The following is an 18,412-nucleotide window of genomic DNA, read 5'->3' as shown; positions in this document are numbered from 1 at the left end:
CAGAACATACACAGACTGTGCTGTGCTTTCCACAGAGGACAGCTCTACTGACAATATGCGGCTCCCCAGGCATGAAGGGTGAGGATGCAGCAGGGTGACATCAGTATACGGTTCCACTGACGTGCCCTCCACTGCAGGAGGGAACACTGCCATCACTTCTTTGAGAATGGGAAAGATCACACACACAGTTAACTGAGCGAGGAGGGTCCCAGCCCATGTGTCGCATATGGTTTACACCAACAAAAACATAGTTCTTATTCTTTGCGAGAAAAAGGCTTGTTTTCAAACAGCTATGTAAGCATAATGGTGGATTTACTCGAGAAATAGAAGTGAATAAAACCTTTGCGTCAGCCTTCTAAAATCTCCTTGCCTTTCTAGAATTGTTCCCTGAAGTACATTTTCTTGTGCCCTGTGCAGAATAAGTTTAAAACCCATCCAGCAAAAGCAGTGCAAACATCAATCAAGACAAGAGGATTAACAGCATTTGAGGCAAAGGTAAGTTCTTTACCTACAGAGAGGCTATATTCTGCACTGGTTCATCAGAGTGCTTGTTGATCATGCTGAGTCTATATGAATGCAAATTCCACTGAAGTGAAGAGATTCAAGACGTGTGGTCGTTATTTAGATTTAGATGATCAGCCAGGCAGTGGAATATGAACTTTGGATACCCCACATTACAATCTCTCTATATTTATCTACAGCCATCTTTATTCACAAAAATCCTCCAGAACCCAGAAAAAGGCACTTACCACAACAATCACATTCGTTGCAGGAATAGGGAGATTTTCCACTTCCAAATCTTGACCAGTCATAGCTAACAGATTGAGGGATGGGTCGTAGGCAGGTCTGGGGAAGGTTGATTTGACAATTATTGCAGGGTGCAACTTGCTTATTTTGGAGTGGGAAGAAGAATGGAAATTTTGTTTGGAATTCTTATAACTGTCTGTATCCAGACTTTTCTCCACACTCTGCACATGGTGATAAATAAACACAGGTTTTCCACTCTTTCGCTGATGAATCGCCAAAAAGTGGTCATTGTCTCCAGAAAAGCAGCCTGTAGAAAGAGAAGAATAAGTTTAGAATGTCTCTCTTTGATATTCTGTAGACGGCGCCGGAAATCTGATGAGATCTTTAGGTTCTGCAAGATTTGGAAAGAATATTTGTGGAATACAAGAACTCCCTTAAAATTCCACAAAGCAATTTATACAGCAATAGCTTAACAACACTACAGAGAGTTTACTAAGTAGGTGAAATGTATCACATTCTTAAACTCATTTTTACAGGGCTTTTAAAAATATTATTTATACTTTCAGCCAGGGTTACATTTCCAAAATGATGTGCAAGAACAGAGCACAAGCTAAGCCAAGTCCAACTTTTGTATCGGTATCAACTCCAATAGGAAAACATATGCAGTCCACTTTCTGATGTATTCAATCACCCAGTAATACCAAACATGAGAGTTGCTGTGATCATCTTTTACATATGGGGACTGGAGGAGAAAAGGCCAAGAACCAGACCCAAAAATCAGACTTAAACATGTAAGAAAAAGAAGAAAGGTAAAGTTCAGATGCCTGAGTCCATAATCATACTTCTGCATTCCTTGTTCAGCTGCTTAAATCAGGAGGCCTTATAGTCCCTTGTGCCAACTCTTGTTATGACCCAACCTTCACTCAAGCATTGCCTGGCCAGCCAACAGAGCACCTGGCTCTCTGCAGAGGAGATAGAGGTGTGTGGATTTAGCCATACCTTGCATACCTTGGTGTTGGGCACAAAGAACTCTTTTATGTTACATGGTTTTAATAAACTATGTATTAGTGAAAAATAAATTTTCTTTGATAGTCAAAATACTTCCTAATGATGCCTTTATGAAAGGAACCAGAACTAAAGTTTTATTTGATTTTCTTTTTTTAAATGGATGAAATGTGGTGAATCTTTAGTGCCTTTATGAAGAACAGAACAGCTACAACAGCCCAGTTCAGCTCTCAGCCTGGAAGACAGGCTGTCCCTCTGAGCAGAAAAATAGGCAAGGGTCAGCTCCTTCATAGATAAAAAGTAACTGAAGCTGCATTAGTCACCTCCTGGAAGAGCACTCTACGAAACCCACTGTGGTACAAAAGGGACTTTGTGTTCTAGGAGAAGTGAACCCGGAGAGCTCGCTCTGATCAGCTTGGAATTGCCTCTTCAGAAACCGTTGGAGTTATGGCAATGTTGTATTTGTGTGCTGATTTTTAGTTTAAAAAAAAAATATAAAATCAATGTTATTGTAATTCTCATAATGAGCTGTGAAGAACAGCTCAGAACCAACATGTTTGAATTCAGGTCGAACAAGAAATCATTTTGTTCTATTCAGACTGATTTTCACCTCTGATTTTCTTGCTTCTGTAAGCAAATCAAAATAATCAGTCATTTGCACAGCTCTACCCAGTGCCCTTAGGACATTTCAGTGTAGGTAATTACATTCTGTTGACCTAATTTCCTCATGAAATTTCGGTTAGGAAAATCAAGGACAATACCTTATCTGTGCTACAGTATTGCTATGCATCACTGGGAAATGCTGCCAAAAGCGGGTCCATGTCAGTAGGTGGTGAAGCAATTCGTAACATACGTGAGCAGAAAATCAGTAGTAAGAAGACAGAACACAGAATCCTGCATTTTGCAGTACACTGAGAGATCCCCATATTATAAAGTACGATGCTAAACCTAAGGCTACTCTTTTAAGTGGTAAAAACAAACACTGAAAACTTCCTGGATGACCACTGAGGTCACGCGAGTACAGCTGTTGTCAGGTTTTGCTTGGGAAGATGACTGAGAGCGGGGGGTGGGGGAAAAAGAGAAACTGCAGAGTATAGTCTTAGAAATAGCTGAATTTCAAAGCTTAAGTTTGCTGGGATCTCATTAAGCTTCGTGGGGGTTGGCTTCATTGATAAAATCCTGAGGGCTGGTCTTACCTAGCAATTTAGAGAGTTGTGTGAACGGCAAAATAAAAACAAAGAAACATCAGCACTTCTCATAGTCACCTACTTCTCACAGTCACCTCTTTGCTAGATTCATGTCTGTGTCTCCTTCACAGACAACCAGTATTCCAAAACTGGTCATAGATAATATACAGGAATGTAACTACACACACACTTGGTGTCTGTGGTTCCTCTTTGCTTCCTTTATTCCTACTGCTTTGTTTCTAAGGGAATCAAAACCACTGTGGTTCTCCTGGAATTGTTTATATTGCATTTCCTACCCACTTCAGTATTCCAAATTCCCCTTTTATTTCATTTATTTTTACTAAAAGAAGGAGAAAAAATAATACAATTAAGTACTAGGCCAAATTCTTCACTGAATAATACCAAGGTAAATCCCAAGTATGACTTCAGAGTTAATCCTGACTGAATCCAGAGTAACACTGAAAAACTTGAACAGTTGTCTTATTTTTGATATAACAATAGTTAAAGGAACTCCCCTAAAAGCTTGCCTGCTCATGAATCTCAGTACTTTTTAACAGCAGTATCACCATTTCCCACTAAATCCCAGCAGGCTCGCTTCCATTAGAATGCTAAAAATCCCATCACTAACACAGGTCCTTGCAGCGGATTTGATACATGGTCCATGGCAGCAGATTTTCTAGATGGACAACAAAACATATTTTGGTAATGGCCCATCCTGTAGAAATGAGAAATTAACAAGTCTAATTACACAACATACTCTTTGCACTCACACAAATCTATTTTTACCAGCTGACAGCGCAGAAGTTCAAACATGTTCCAAGAAAATTACAAGGCTGAATTTGGTTTTCTGAGAAGTCCACATAGCCCCAGTAGCTTAAGTAGGTTACATGCATTCACAGTGCCCCATGTGAAAAACTTCATTGATCTTAGTAGACTTTGGCTCCCAGACTGCTATAGATGCCTCAGGTGACCCTAACAAGTGGGCCACACTTGATACTATAGGGCAACCTAAAGCTTCCCCTTAATCTGATGAAGGGGGAAAATATTCCTTCTTGACCCCCAGGACTTCAGCTCTGAACACAACCAGTATGCACCAGTGAGACATTCGGAAAAGTAAGTCATTGGAAACACCAGCACTTCTGCTACACATCACCTTTAAATATTGCCAGCTTCCAACCCTTAAGAGAGACAAGACTGGGTTTCCCATATCAAGTCCTGTACCTACACAGAAAAAGCAAATGCTCCTTTGTGGCCACCAGGGAAACAATCAGAAGCTATCAAGAACTGAAGTATGAGAGCAAAAAATTTTTATTTTGGTGCCTTTTAAGCTTCAGATAGCCCAACATACACAGAAATTCAGAAAATGGGGCTTAGGACAAGGCTAAAAAAAAGAATTCCTAGAGGTATCTCTTCCATAAACTCAGCAAACTTAATCCTAAAGTGAGTTCTGATATTCTGCTCACGCTACCCTGTTTGAACTCTACTTCAGAATGTAGAGTTATTCATGACTGACTTGTAATATTCACCCAGTGCCAATATCACCCTTTAACTAAAATAATTTTATTCCTTCTCCTAAAATTCCCTCCCCTCAAGTGTATTACAAAGAATTATAGTTTATTCCGCCTTGGCATTGAGGAGAACAGACTACGTGTTCAGATTGTGATTCCATGCTACATCTTCCAATCTAAAGGACGCTGAGTCTTCACCTATTTCTCAGCTATGTATAGCTATTTTTATGTCAGTGGAAAATGTTACTTCATTGTTTGTTCCAAAATGAACAATAATCAATGATTACTTTCAAACTCACATCAGAACTTCTCTTAGCAGCAGTTTTGCATCTACCTTTGCTCCTGGAAGACACCCTACCCTTCCTTCATATAGACCATCATCTCATGTAATAACCATTCCTATTCCCTTTAGTAACAGATGCTGCACTCTGACTTCATACTGGCATGATTTGTTGACTCTGTCTTCCAGTTCTTCTGCCTGTACAATGTAGTGATTGGTCACCGCTCTTTTTCTTGGGCTTCGGCTCCTGATGAATATTGCTACTTCTTCCTCTGTTCTTTACCTACTGGCTGACTTTTTTTTCTTCCTTGCAACTCCTCACATGCTGCTGCTCCTTTTCCTTAGATTTTTTTTTTTAACAAGAAAGCCTGTCTTGATCTTGCTTTCATGTTCCTCCATGGTAACCCCCCTCTTTAATTTAGTTTCTCCTGTACAAGAGTATTGTCCTTCCTCAAAATCTCAGATTATCTTTAGTTGAATTTCCAGTCCCTGGAGTTTTGCTTCTAGAACCTCTACCAGCGGAAACACTTCATCTATTAAAGTGTAACAAGAAGCTCCAGGGTGATGTAGAATGCATACTTTCTACATCTGAACATCTTCACTTCTTGTACTAATTTCAGTTTTTCCACCATTGCCACCAGTTGCCATCTTTGTCTTCATCATCCTTCTTGAAAGGAAAATTGGAAAAATCCCTATGAAACTCCCTGTTCTGCTAGTTCCAACTGTTCGGCTTGCTATGTTCACCTGAACTATGTGTTAACCGTATTTTCTTAGTTGTCTGCAGAAACACACAAGATAAAACAATTTCCGTCCTGAATTAAAAAAAAAAAAAAATCCAATCTACAGAAGAATGATGGAGAAGGGGTCAGTAGAAGTCCATGTGAAATATCCATATGGTCCCAGTACATGGGAAGCACAAAATTTTCTTATTATAACAGATGGGTAAATCACAAGAACACTAGATAGCACACGCTGCTGAGCCTGTCCTGCACTACAAATTTGTATTACATATGCAGAAATGAAAGCCTATAATAAATAGTGAATCTGATGTGAAAGATGTTATGGGCACTGACTTCCCAGTTGGCCTCTGCTTAACAGAGAAATCCCAAGATTTCTCTAGACTGTCTTGACTCCCTGAATAGTCTCAGACAGTTGACATTTTATTTTAAAGCAACCTGCCAGAAAATTGTTAGACTCCCAATTCCCAAATACCTTAACTTTCCCTAAAATAGACAGATAAAAAACTTCAAGATAGTCAAGATCCATTAATAAGCCAGTAACACAGTAGCACAGTTTTCTCTTTTCAAAACATAAAAATATCACAGCTTTACAGATTTTTTTCATCTCACATCCTCTAGAGCCAGAAACCAGAACTTTATTTGACTGGAAAAGGAGAGTCCCAGTGGGACATAACATTCTTTTCTAAACTTGATAGGGCCAAGATAATGGTGTCTAAAGTCCTGACGTGTGTCTGGAAAAACAATTTGAGGTCATTGTCTTAAGTCTTATTATTTGGTTTAATCTGAACAAATTAGATTCATACTAAGGTATGTTCCTGAACATTCCCATTTTCTGTAATGAGAGGTATACCGTATATTTACTACTTGTAAGTAGTGCAGTCACCCCAAATCCATCAACAGAACTGCTGTGCTATACCTGATTAGTGAGTAAAATGCACACATGAATACAGACACATAGCGCCTATGTTTCAAAACTCACAATTAAACTATAACTAGCACTATAATAACACTGAAGTCGCTTTATAGTTACAGATATCTTGGTATATTACACAGCTTGAGATTTTCATGCTAACAAGATGGAAATTGGAGGAAAAAAGGCAGAAAATGTAGAGTCATTTCATAAGGGAAAAACATGCTGAAACTTGACTGATTGGTTTCAGAGATAAATTTAACGCAAATGCAATCTGAGTTAACAGTACTTAATGCTGTTGCCAAATAATTTCTCATTTTCAGTAAAAAGACTTACTAACTTGGGTAATTAAATTTTGTACCCAGAGCTCCCCATGCTTTTTTTAATTTCCACTTAGCTTGCTGTTCTGAAAGATGCTCTTTGTCCCATACAACCTTTCTTCACACCTTAAAAACCAGTGTCAGACTTTGGATAGGCTTGGTCTCCATCACCTCTTGCACAATAGAATCATAGAATCATTTAGGTTGGAAAAGACCTTCAAGATCGAGTCCAACCATCATCCATGCCCACTAAACCATGTTATGGAGTACCCCGCCTACAGGCTTTTTGAATACCTCCAGGGATGGTGACTCAACCACTTCCCTGGGCAGCCTATTCCAATGTCTGCATGGTTCATCTCTTCTTGAACAGCCACCCAGAATCACGGTGAAAGGCAGGTCAACGTACTTATGCAGACCATTGATCAATCCTCTCCAATAATGCCAATGTTCCTACAGCTAGGAGATACATTGCCTGCCTCTTTTTAGTCCATTGAGATGGAAATGGACTCACACCCTGCAGAGCAGAGTTTACAGTTCTCTCTTGCCTATACAAGGGCCAAGTAGATGTTGGCTCAGAGGGAGGGGGAAAAAGAAATCTCTCCTAGCATCTGTGCTAAAATTCTTAATGTCATGCTAGCCATTTATGAGCATGGCTCTAACTCTCAGGAGTCCCGACTGGAAAGATGCTAAGGGAAATGCTAACTACTGGTAATTTCTAGACATAGGATAAACACTACTATAGGTTTAAAAGACTTCTGTCTTCTCTGGGCTGTGAAGGTTGTCCCTTCTGGTGCAGGCAACAGGACCTTCCTTTGGCTAGGACTTTGAAAGATATAAAATCTATTGCTTTATTCCTATTTCATCTATCTTGCCAGGAAAAAAAAAAAAAAAAACAAACCCAACATATCAAGAGGAGTCAACATATCTGGTGGGAAATAAAAATGTTTTAAATGATGTTGAAAGCACAAATGAAAACAAAAGCTGTCTGGAGGCAATATGCCATGCATCTGTACCATCTAGTTAACAGTATGTCTTCCTGTCAGCAAAGTAGTACATCAATCAAATCTAAATCTCATTAGGATAGGCTACGCAGTTTTAGCCAAACACAGACTACTGTTCAACTTCAGCAAGGTGGACCAAAAATTATTACCAATAAAATACAGTTATACAGTGGCTAAAGTATGACTTCACCATTAGCTGTACAGCCGAACATACTTTCAAAAGTACTCTTGTGAGGCAAACCACGCAAACCTGAAAAGGAAGAATATGAATCCACTTGCTGGTTTGGTAGCACACGCATGAAGCAACACATTGGAGGTTTTGAAACTGACAAAAGAATTCACCTGGGAAAATACTTTCCCACGTATAACAGTCCTGGTAGCAGAGGGACTTGCAGGCTGTGACTGTTTCCATCATTCAGAGAATAACGCCCAAACACAAAGCCTGATCAGATCCTTCCTTCACACCACAGCTTCCTCTTAAGACAAAACCTGTTAGAGCCATACAAATGAAGATATTCCCTACCCAAAGTAGGCTGCTAGACCTAATGATCTTTCACTGGGCATGCTCCTGCATAGCTTCTCACAGCCTCCTTCAGCTAGAAGAATTTCTCATCCCTGTTACATTCAAAGTCTTGTTCGTGAACAAGGGTGAAGCACATCTTATACATATAAGTAAAGCTGAGAGTTTATTGTTCATGTAATGAAAATCTTAACAGTCTAATTCAAGAAGCATCATTAGCCTAGATCTAATTTTTATAGAAAAACAAAGAATAATAATACAAAAAGTTACAATAATAGCAATAATACAATTAAAATTGTCTATCCCTTTCCCTGCTGTGCTGGTTTTGGCTGGGATAGAGTTAATTTTCTTCATAGTAGCTAGTATGGGGCTATGTTTTGGATTTCTGCTGGAAACAGTGTTGATAACACAGGGATGCTGTAGTTACTGCTGAGCAGTCAGTGCTTACAAAGAGTCAAGGTCTTTTCTGCTTCTCCCCCCACCCCACCAGCGAGCAGGCTGGGGGGGGCACAAGAAGTCAGGAGGGGACAGAGCCGGGACAGCTGACCCCAACTGACCCAAGGGACATTCCAGCCCATAGGACGTCATGCTCAGCACATAAAGCTGGGGGATGAAGAAGGAAAGGGGGGATGTTGGGAGTGATGGCGTTTGTCTTCCCAAGTCACCATTAGACATGATGGAGCCCTGCTGTCCTGGAGATGGCTGAACACCCGCCTGCCCTTGGGGAGTGGGGAATGAATTCCTTGGTTTGCTTTGCTTGCATGCACAGCTTTTGCTTTACCTATTAAACTGTCTTTAGCTCAGCCCATGCGTTTGCTCACTTTTACCCTTCCGACTCTCTCCCCCATCCCACCAGGGGAGGAGCGAGCAATCGGCTCCTTGGGGCTTAACTGCTGGCTGCAGTTAAACCACGACACCTGGTGTTAACGTTCACCCTTCTGCTGCTTCTCTGGCTCCTAAGGTCCGTGGTTTCACACTGGTGTTGGCAATGGAGGGATGTTATGAGGAGTTGTCAGCATGTGGAGTCCTTCGCCAGGAGGAATATGATGTTCATGCTGAGGGATTCTTCTTCCTCCTCTCTTCTTCCTTCCTCTTAGGGCCATATATATATATTTGTTTGCTAACATGCATTTACACCTTTCTCTTTCTTCAATTGGTCTGCAGCTCCAGGTTACCTCTGAATTTACTATAAATGGTGCCATGTACATACATTAGATACTATTTCTTCACTCTCTTTGTTAACCCCTAAAAGCGTTTTCTCAAGCTCCAGCTCCGCATTTTTACCCATTACTGAGCTTTTTATAGCATGTGGTCTTCAGTGCCAAGCCTGTGCCCCATCTCTTATCGTCCCACGCCTGCACTCCTCTACGCCGCATCCTGTGCCTCCACGCTCACTGCCTCTGCTGTTCTACAAAGCCCGTGTTACTGCTACCTGTATAAACTAGAGCTGTACCATGCAAAGATAAACAACCTTAAAACAGCTATAGATGCTTAGTCAATTAGAGAAACTGCTGTCAGAGCTAAACCAAGTAAAACAGGCAGGTCAAGGAAAGTTTGGGCAGAGCAGGCCTGACAGGCTCCAGTCATGACGTGTTGCAAACTCCGTACAAAGCTTATGGCTTTGTTACTAGCAATGGCAACACCATATTACAGGGCTAAAAGGTCACAGTCCTTCATAGGAAGGGTTCTGCACTTTCCTAGCTAGGTCCAGTAATCAAAAGGTCAGGCCTTTTGCAGCAGAGGAACAGTACCTATGACAAGTCAAAATTCAGAGCAAGAAACGTACACCAGAGCTAAGCAAGCAAAGAACAGGACAATTGTAAAAATTTGGAAAAATATTTTGATTGCCCTTAAAGAAACTGTTCAGAACTTTTGATCAAAACAAAAAATTCAGACAAAATCAATTTGTACAAAATGTGTGTATAAGTATGTGTGCAGGTGTATATACAATTCGGTTTGTGGGTGTGTTTGTGTATGTAAGAGTGAGCAAGCGCACGCACACACGTGTGAGAGCACAAGAGTACAACACGAGAGGGAGGCAGCACACACAAGAGAGGGAGAGGGAGAGAGAGATGATTGCAAGGAATTTTCCTCCTTTTCTAATAAGCAATCTGCTGAAAATAGGAACAACTGCAAATTCATTTTTGCTGAATTTGTCCTTTTCAGTAGGAAAAAAAAAATGCCCTGGCCAAAAATATCCACAGCTACAGTGAATTTGAATTAAGCACTAGTAGTATCTTTTTCAAAAAGACACTTTCCATCTCGTTTTATAGGCCTGCTGCCTGATATGTCAATAATGCAACTGGATACCACAGACCATTGATTTCACTAGGTCTACTCATGTGAATTAAGAGATGAGCCATTGGTCCCAAAGGCACTTAAGTGCTCTGCCATACTTATGCCCTGGCACTAATGTACTGTATAGTCTCACATCAGACTTTTTTTTTTCCAGAAGGTGTGAGAAAGTGCTGCATCAATTTGCTAATTTTGTCATTACTGTCATTTTCCAAATAAAGGTTGTGACTAAATTCTGCTCTGCATAACGTGGATGTAAATATATAGTATCTCCACGAAATATATAGTATCTCCAAGGAAATCAGAAGCTAGTAACGAAGGGAAGTGAGGTTCAGTCTTAAAGTTTTGGCTGGGGTTTTTTGCAGTAATACTGCTCTAGGAAATCACATTGAGGATTTCTGAGCAGATCTTACTAAGCTTCTCCAAGTACTTATTCCAACACCATGCTGAAAATCCTCCAGGACAATGACTGTGCTCTATGGAGTAAGAGTCCTACCCCTCCTTCTAGTCCCCCACATCAAGCCTCATAACATCCCCATGGAGGGGACCACCACCAAACACGGCCACCCACCGTTATCTCACTAACCTCCTTCTAGAGAGACACATTCCCCCAAGAGTACATTTCATGGTTTTTCAGCAAGTCTCCTGCTTCACTCTCCAGAGAAGCTGAAACCAGCCTTTGCTGTCTAAGATGCTTCAGTCTTTTCATAATACAACAAATGAAATTAGGCAGGGTTTCCAAGATCACAAACCTCAGTAATTTCCTAATGGATGTACTGAACATAAATCCCTCGTAGAAGATGATGTCTTTCAAAATTATGAATAGCAAGAATTTCCACATGTAAAAACATGACAAGAGTCTCTTTTCCAACTGAATACTTCCTCAAAAATATGAAGTCAGATACTGAATTATGAAACTATTTCTCCCCAACAGAACCTTTAAAGAGACAAATGACTACCCTCTGATTATCCACGAGTCTACTAATAAAAGGCACAAATGTCTATTCTAGTAGAAACACCCACTCATGGCCAGCAATATGTTTTCTAAAGAAGGCAATTATAAGTACCAGCTTCATTTAGATTATGTTAGTGTAACGAAGCAGAATTCCAATACATTTTTTAAATCAAGAGCTCCTTCACACTCACTCTAGATGTATTTAGAAGCTAGCACTATTCACTCATTAGCATAAGGTTACTGAAATGGATCTGATTGCGACTGCATTTTGTGCAGATCTCACCTCAACCCTAGAAGTACAGACCCCAGATTTTCTTATTTTTGTGACAGACCTTGTGCATTTTACAGAAAATAGGCCCCCCAAACACTTAAGTAAAACCTGCAGTCCACTCAAGTCATTTCCAACCATGAGAATACCACGCAGTGCATGTTTGACCAGGAAAGCTGAAGTACTAGTTTCTGCGCAGCAGAACTAGTAAAATCACTCTTTGGTAATAATTAACTGAGAACCAGTCTAGCATATTTATAACATGTTTCTACACCTAGTGAATTCTACCCAAAGGAGTGTTAGTCTCTGGTCAAAGAAATTTCAGTTTTGATATAAGCAATCCTCGTGTTATTACAGCATTGCCCCAAGAAGATAAAATGCCACTATTTCCTACCCTGAATTTCACCTGATGAGCTTGGGGAATGGATCCATCAAGAGGTTGAGACAAGGTTCTACATGCTTCCTTTTGGCTAGTAGGGAAGTATTGGTCCTTAAGGTTGGACTTAAGGTTTTCAATGCATCCCTTCACTGATGAAATGAATAATAAACAGGTAACAGGAGCCCTTAGCAGCTAGTGTAAGGCCTTTGCTCAAGAAACCATGGCTTGGATGACCTGACCAAATCTTCAGTTGTTAACTCTTTGCTTTTCCAGGACCAGGGTTTGTTCATCTTAAAAGCAAATTCTGCAAAAGTGCTCTCTTAAAGAGATATTTTTAACATAAGGCGGGTGTTGGGTTGACCTGGTGTTTGTTAACTAAGTTTTTTTCTAGTCTAGTTGATCTTCCTAGCCTATTTCTTGTGACTGGGTATTTAATTAATCATATATTTTAATCCTGTTCACGAAATTTGTTAAAAAAGAAAATGAGGTGAGAAATAGTTAATTAGTTGAGTAATCTGGATGACTCAAATGGCTCTCTAATTACAAGTTAGTCTAATGCATCACTTTGTGGTTTTGCTACCACCTGCTATTCTTTTACAAGGAAACAATGCTTCCTAGTCATCTTGGGAGACAGTAGTTCTTTATTGCAAGAACATGTATTAGATCATACCTACTAAAAACTAGTATAACCTGCGCTGTCGTGCACTCTCTCATGCAATGCATAATGTAAGTTGAAGGTTCATGCTGACCTGTAATCAGTTGCTGCAGATTTAGGTCTTCATCCAACAGAAAGCTCTATATAGGTTGATTACTTCACCTGCTGCACTCAGCAGAAGGGCCTAATTCTGTTTTCAGAGATGCACACACAAGTGTCTTTGATTTCAGCAAGCAATGTATGGGTATACCGACAGCACAACTGGATTTAATCTTCTGTTTACACAGCTGTCATGCTTTATTGGAATTAGTATCTAAATCAGCTTAGTAAAACAGTACCTTTTTAAGCACATGAAAATTCCTGATTACATTTTTGACAAGAATATTTTCCATTTTTTGTGTGAATACATATGTGTCTACTGTAACACAACCGTATTAGAATTGTCTTTCCATAGGAGATCAGATTTGCTATATGACATGCGTTATTTTTCCTTTACAAAGCACTATTTAAATACATTAGAGAATTAATTCTTTTTGCTGTAGCATTAGCTCAAGTAAATGTAGACTTATGTTTTCTCTAAAATCTATTATCACCAACTGATATCAAGGGAGATTTTGTTAATGTCTGCTGACTGTCTTTAGCATTCCCTAGAAACATGCTTCATATAAATTCAGCCTCAGAACAAAAAAGCCAAGCAGTTTCCATCACATTACAAAAAAATTGACATGCAGGGTATAATTTGTGACCTAGCACTAGTGGCAAGTGGAATGCGTTTTGTGATTCCACATGAACCAAAGCTGAAAAATCACTGTCAATAATTCATAAGTTTAGCCTGTACATAAAAGATGTCCACAGTGGTAGCCTGTGTAAGACCATATTTTCTACTTGCATCAGATGAAACAGAGAAACCTTAGCAGTTTAAGCTTGCTATGTTATTTCACCGTTGTGACATCTTTGATGACTTCCAACAAGAGCAAGTTTTATGCAGCCCTGCCTTAGAGGAAGCCCAGCTCTTGCGCTCAGTGGGAGCCGTGCCCAATATGCAAAGATTGAATTCAGCTCCTGTCCATCCTCCCTGTTGCCTTCTCTGAAACAATTATTTTCCAAGATTGCCCAGGGAACAAAGTAGCACCATATAAACATCTATTTTACTCTCTTTTTTGCATGATTAGAGACATTTTCATAATAAAGGCCAAGCTTTGTTTGCAAGCATTCCCAGGAACTTAATGAAACAAGTACAACTTAGTAAGGAAAGTAAATGGCTTACTGGCAGGATATAAACCCAGTTTCCATTAGTAGGATAGCAAAATGAAGCGCATGAAAACTAATGCAAAGTCCACTATTAATAGAGGATACATTGAGATCAGAACGCATGTTATGTCAAATAGAGGCTGTACGCTAATTTTGTACAGATGATTCTTTTAATACATGTTGTAAAAGAACAACCTAAAAGCAGCTTAAGGCTTTTATTAAAATGGATCACGAAATGCTCACTATCTTTCAGTCAATAATCTCTTGCACATATGAATATAAGGCATAACAGCATGAGCTTCCTAACTATAGATATACAGGAAAGAGGCTCCTGAGATTTTATGAAGTGTAGCCTAATATTCCAGGGCAATAAAATACCAATAAGCGAGGCAAACCACTTCTCCTGACAACTGCAAACAAAAGAATGCAGTGCCTGCTTCCTGATGTATCCATATAAACAACTATTTTAATAACATAGCTTATTTTTTTGCAGGGGGGAGGCGGCATACGTGCTCGTGCACTGCTTCCACATTAAGAGAGACATGAAGTTCAACTATTACTTTTAATGATTCTGCAAGAAAACAATGCAAATTAGCTGCATCTTAAAAATCTCTCCTAAAAACAACATTCCCAGGAGCAAAAGAATCAGTACCTGGGCATTTAATTGCCGTTCTTAATTAAACTTCAGTGAAGTTAAAAGCAGGGTGCAACAGCTATTTACTACTTCAGAAGTAGCTATGCTTGCCATAAATGATAAAACAAAGAAGCTCTTCAACTTTACTAATTGAGAACTTAATACAATTATACAGTTACCGCAGATTTTATTTCTGTCCTAAGAGTATATATGTTTAAGTCTGCACAGGAGAGAGAGAGGCTCTGAACAAGAAGCAGTTTTTCACGATTTAAAAGAAGCCCGAGGTTTACGCCAGCAATATAAGCTAGGACTATCAGAACGAAACCGGCGGTGGAACTTCATGTACGTACTAGGGCGCTCATCGCTCACCACATTTCTGAATGAGGCACACGTTTTGCCAGCAAAGCAGAGAGAGGATTTATTATCCCCGCTACAGCCGAAACGCCTGCTGTCGCAGCTGAAATTTCCCTTTCTAAAAACCCTGCTGCCACGAGCAAACACAAGTAGCAACGCCTCCCCCCCGCCCCGAGTAATAAAATTTTTTTTTTTTTGAAAAAAAGAAGAAAAAGAGATAAAGAGCCACGATTTTTCCTTCCGCTGCCCCAGCCCCCGGCCAGCTCCACGCGGTCTCCGGGGCCGGTGGCGGCCGCTCCGCGGGGCGCGTAGCGCGGGGCTCTCCCGCCGCCCGCTGTCCGCGGTGCTGAAAGACGCCCGCGCCGCCCGGGGCCGGGGCCGAGCCCGCCGCCGCCGCCGCCGCCGCCGCCGCCGCCACAACAGGTGAGCCGGCGGGCTCAAACCGGTGCCCGCCGCCTCCCCCCCGTCCCACCGTCCGGCCCCCGGCCGCCCCCGCTCACCCGAGGCGCGGAGCTGGAGCAGGAGGCACAGCGCCCGGAGACACGCGGCCGCCCGCCGCATGGTGCGAGCCGCGCTGAGGCGAGGCGAGGCGAGGCGAGGCGGGCAGCCCCGCGCCACCGCGTCCCGCTTCCCCGCCCGCCCCCGTCAGTGAGCATGCCTGGGAGCGGGCTGCGCATGCGCAGCGCCGCGCGGGCGGGAGGGCGGTTGAGGCGGGCGGTTGCCCTCAGCTGCCTCCTCAGCGCGGGGTGAGGCGAGGGGCGAGTGCGGGCGGCGGGAAGCGGCGGTGGCTGGGTCTGGGGCCGGTTCCTCCGCCGGGAGATGGGGTTGTGGAAGGGTCGCGGGGAAGCGAAGTGTCCGGGGATGTGAGGCGAAGGGAGAGATCTCCGGTTCCAGCCGCACGGACGGGCAGGAGGCGGTAGCGGGGGGGGGGGGGGGTGGGGGGGTGGTTTCTCCCTCAGCTCCCGGCCGAAGCAGAGAAGCGGTGGGGTTTGCAGTCTCCCCAATCTTGCAGGGCTGATGGGACTCGTCTCGGGAGATTTGGCGTGCCTGGGAGGACTTTGACGGTGTGTGGTTCTGCGCTTGCAGCGGGGGCAGTCCTCCCCTTCGATATGTTGTGAAACACGTTGTGTTGTAAAATAAGCAGTTAGCAAAAACTGCGTGATGGGAATCACGGCTGATACAGAAATGAAGTAACATTTGCTTGGGATCTGGTGAACTCCAGGCAGTGGTTCACACCAGACCGATGCAACACCTACTCGTGAAACACTTAGGAATTTTGATTACATGGCTATCAGAGACCCACATAAAAAGGCCAAACGTGAAACAGCCCTGTAACAAGATCATTTTCTGAAGTTGAGTTTAATTGATCACAAGAGTCACTGGAGGCTAACCTTGAGAAGAAGCGGCAGTTGTGTCACCCGGCAAGTGATCCGTCTACAGCCTACTGCTGGATGTGGCAAGCAGTGTACGCGCACGGTCGGGGCTGCGGCTGAAATGGTGCGTCCTAAGTCGAAAATAACAAAGGAGATTAACAGAGCTTGCTTGCTTCTAACTGGCTTTAAATGAACCTGTGTGCAGAAATTTTTCTTCATATGAAGATGGGAAGCGCTGCACGGGGCCTGATATCTAGATGCGATTGCATGTGTGACTGTACATATGCAAATGAGCTTCCTTTGCCAGCCCCCGCTCGGCTGTTCACATGCGTATAGACACTTAGGTCGTTCGCTTGACAGCAACGTAAGTGAAAAAAGGCTTGGGTCGGAAGACAGCACTCGATCTCGAGCTCTGCCTGAGACAGGGAATTAAAATGATCAAGGGGATTTTTGAGCAAGGAGTGGTATTTGAGCCCTGTCATCTCAGCAATATGTTTTGTAGGTATTTTGCCTCAGATGCCCTGCTAAGTTGTGAGATTTCTGCTGCTCCCTCTACTGAAATGATAATTTGCTGGGGGTATATACAAATTGCAGCATGTCCTGTTCCAGTTTAATCCTATTAGTTCTGACTAGTAGAAATAAAAGCTAAAAGAAGTGAAAGAAAAAAGTCTATCCGTGCGGTGCACCCCGCTTGTGCCCCCACAACTGCAGTTCCTATGTGCCCAGGCCTCAGAGGTAGGAAAAGCAAGTAGGGGGTTATACTTACTTCCCTCAGTGAGTTGTGCAGTGCAAATTACAATTTAGCAACTCCTAGGGAAAGACAAAAGAAAAATTTACTTACAGTACTCTGATGTTTTGTTATTGTCCACAAGTCATCACCCTTGTGTGTTCTAGGTAAGGATTTAGGGTCAAATATGTCAACAGGATAACTCCACTGAAGCTAATGGTATTGATTTGTCCCCATGTGGTTACAGCTGAGGCAGCTGTGGTTTCATATGATTGAGCGCTGGAGCAATATCTACTCACCTCACTTGCAGAGCCCTAAGGCACAAAGACCAGATGACTCACCACTACTCTGTTAAGAAAATTGTTTTCCACTGGGGAAATGTCTTGAGATATGGTTTTGAGCCCACATCCAAGAAAACATTTAGGCTTCCAACTCATACTTAAGCTGAATTCAGTAGGAAGCTAAGACTAAATAATTCGCTGAATTTTATATCAATGCATCCTTTTTAAAAGGCAGTCTCATCAATGCAAAATGGAAGCATTACTGTGGAGTGGGAAGCTGTTACACAGAAAGCCAGCTAACACATGTTGCATCAGCTTGAATTCTCTAGCTTCACTGATTTTTTTTTTTTTTTTTTATTTCCAAATATAGAACATGATATTAACAGAGTGGAGATCACTAGTGTGTGACTTACTCTAAGAGAGTGTATTAAGTCTAGAGCTGAATTAAGTGTTCAGCTGAATGCTGAATATTAACAATATTCATAAGTGAGGTAAATGGCATGGGATATTGCTAATTCTTTTCAATGTTTTTTCCATAGTACCTTTTCTCTTCTGATGTGACAGATTGAGTGTGCTGCTGAGATGTCACCTCGATATTGGTCACAATTAAGAGACTGGTCCAAGTGTTAGAGTTCTTACTGATTTCCTCCCCTGTCACACTGAGTAGACCATCTTCCTTGTCTGGGAATCGTTTTGCACTAGACTTCCATTAAGAAATTGCTTTAAGAGGAAGCTAAACCAATGAAAGCCAAATTCAAAACCAATCTTCACTTTAAGAGGGCAACGATATATAGATTAGCAAGCAGAGAATATATCTGAAGAAGAGAGAATCACACTTTTGTCTAAGATTAATGATACGGATGGTCATATATGTTGTCCCTTGACAAGCTTCAGCAGAAAACTGAAGCACTGTGTGATAATAAATGAAAGCAGGTTGGAGGCAGAGGAGGGGTGAAGAGGAGGTTATATGCATAGATTAACGGATTCTTTGGAGAGATGAATCCAAATGAGAAAAATAACTA

The 18,412-nt window shown here is 41.8% G+C and overlaps 1 protein-coding gene across 2 annotated transcripts in view; it reads right to left on the bottom strand.

The window, feature by feature from the left end:
• PTPRR (protein tyrosine phosphatase receptor type R) overlaps nucleotides 1–15,632 on the bottom strand; it is a 154,580-nt gene extending 138,948 nt beyond the window's left edge. For both annotated transcript variants that reach the window (XM_052774616.1, XM_052774617.1), the window contains exons 1-2: nucleotides 15,510–15,632; nucleotides 750–1,054 (exon numbers count right to left, since the gene is read on the bottom strand). In XM_052774616.1, coding sequence (XP_052630576.1) covers nucleotides 750–1,054; nucleotides 15,510–15,570 — 366 coding nt within the window. In that variant the 5' untranslated portion in view covers nucleotides 15,571–15,632. The remainder of the gene's footprint in view (nucleotides 1–749; nucleotides 1,055–15,509) is intronic.
• Between the last annotated feature and the right edge of the window lie 2,780 nt (nucleotides 15,633–18,412).

The sequence above is a fragment of the Harpia harpyja genome, chromosome 23, assembly GCF_026419915.1.
Source record: "Harpia harpyja isolate bHarHar1 chromosome 23, bHarHar1 primary haplotype, whole genome shotgun sequence".
Lineage (NCBI taxonomy): Eukaryota > Metazoa > Chordata > Aves > Accipitriformes > Accipitridae > Harpia > Harpia harpyja.
Note: the sequence above shows the minus strand (reverse complement) of the source record. Positions and strands in the feature narration are given on the sequence as shown.